The 1463-nt window shown below is 38.6% G+C and overlaps 1 protein-coding gene across 1 annotated transcript; it reads left to right on the plus strand.

Annotated features, from left to right (window-relative positions):
* Positions 1 to 921: 921 nt before the first annotated feature.
* Positions 922 to 1372, plus strand: LOC129573010 (keratin, ultra high-sulfur matrix protein-like; the record flags this gene model as incomplete). Its single annotated transcript, XM_055453146.1, has 1 exon — positions 922 to 1372. A coding segment is annotated over one exon (451 nt), but the record flags the coding sequence as incomplete, so codon positions are not given.
* Between the last annotated feature and the right edge of the window lie 91 nt (positions 1373 to 1463).

Genomic DNA, 1463 nt, shown 5'->3' on the forward strand with positions numbered 1-1463 from the left:
ACACTTAACTTGTTGAGAGATTCGATGTTATCTGACCGTAACCGAGGATTTCAATCAACACTTCAGGTGGCTGTTTGGAAAGTGTAAACAATATTTTTTCATCAATATACTTTGGTTCAAGTGAAAAAATAAAATGGGTGTAAAGTCAGAAGAGAAGGAACAAACCAGAAAGTCCAAAAAAGTAAAGGGCATGTGCGAATCACGCGATTCGAACATTTGTAAACACCTTAATCTTGATCAAAATGTGAACATTCTGAACAATTTGATTTCGGGGAAATCTAGCAAAAAATCGTATTGGAAATGAGCACTTGATCTAATTTTGGCATCATTTTGAATGAGAATTCCGAATGAAAATATGAGCAGATCGTCCATTGAATCGAAGTATTATTTCCATGGAAATTTGTATGGAAATCCATTGATATCGAATATAAGTAACTAGGTGAAAATATTTCCCAGATTGATATCTACACGTGGTGGCAAAGCTATTATCGTATCAATGAAACCAAAAACTTTCGCAATTGTTTACTCATTCAGTTCGTACAAAGGGATGCTTTGTTTCGTGTCCATTATTTGCGTTGAAACAATGGAACGGATGCCTGAATTAAGTCAATAGTAATTATGTTGAATGAATAGTTTGACATTCTAATTATTCGTTTGTATTGAAATGGCGATCTAAATGTGTGCTAATTATTGCAAAATCAATACTGATTTCAAGCGGAGAAATGTGGTATAAAAAGCCGCGAAAATTAATCGAACAGCATCAGTTACAATTGCAATTGTAAGAGAAAACATTCGAAAAATCATTCAAAATGAAATTCACTTTGGCTTTAATCGCTCTATTCGCTTTGGTAGTAAGTTGAAATGGATTTTGAAAAGATGTGGTCAAAGAAAACATAGATTATTTAATTGGTCATTTTCTAGGCTTTCACCGTTGCTTTCCCGGAACCATCTGCTGAGCCAGAGCCAGAACCAGAAGCTCTCGCTGACCCAGAACCTCTGCTTGGCAAACGACTTGCTAGTGCATGTGGTAGCAGCTCATGTGGTAGCAGCTCATATGGTAGCAGCTCAGGTGGTGGTAGCTCAGGTGGTACAACATTGAAGGAAACAACCTACGTTGTCGTTCCAAAGAGCTCATGTGGATCATCATCATCGTGCTATGACTCCGGATCGTCAAGCTGTAGATCATCCAAATGTAAATCACGCAGACGTCGTTCAAGCGGAAGCTGTTGCAACTCTGGATCATCAAACTGTGGATCGTCGAACTGTGGATCGTCGAACTGTGGATCGTCGAACTATGGATCATCGAACTGTGGATCGTCGATCTGTTGCAAATCGCGCAAACGTCGCTCAAGCTCATGCTCATCATCGACATGTAAGTGCTAAACACTTCAGCAGAAATCGACCGATCTGAAAGTTTAAATTGGCCACGGAATGACAACAATATCGCACATACATAATTTATT

The sequence above is a fragment of the Sitodiplosis mosellana genome, unplaced genomic scaffold (assembly GCF_009176505.1).
Source record: "Sitodiplosis mosellana isolate CC-2019 unplaced genomic scaffold, AAFC_SMos_1.0 Smas_scaffold_5863, whole genome shotgun sequence".
Taxonomy (NCBI): Eukaryota; Metazoa; Arthropoda; class Insecta; order Diptera; family Cecidomyiidae; genus Sitodiplosis; species Sitodiplosis mosellana.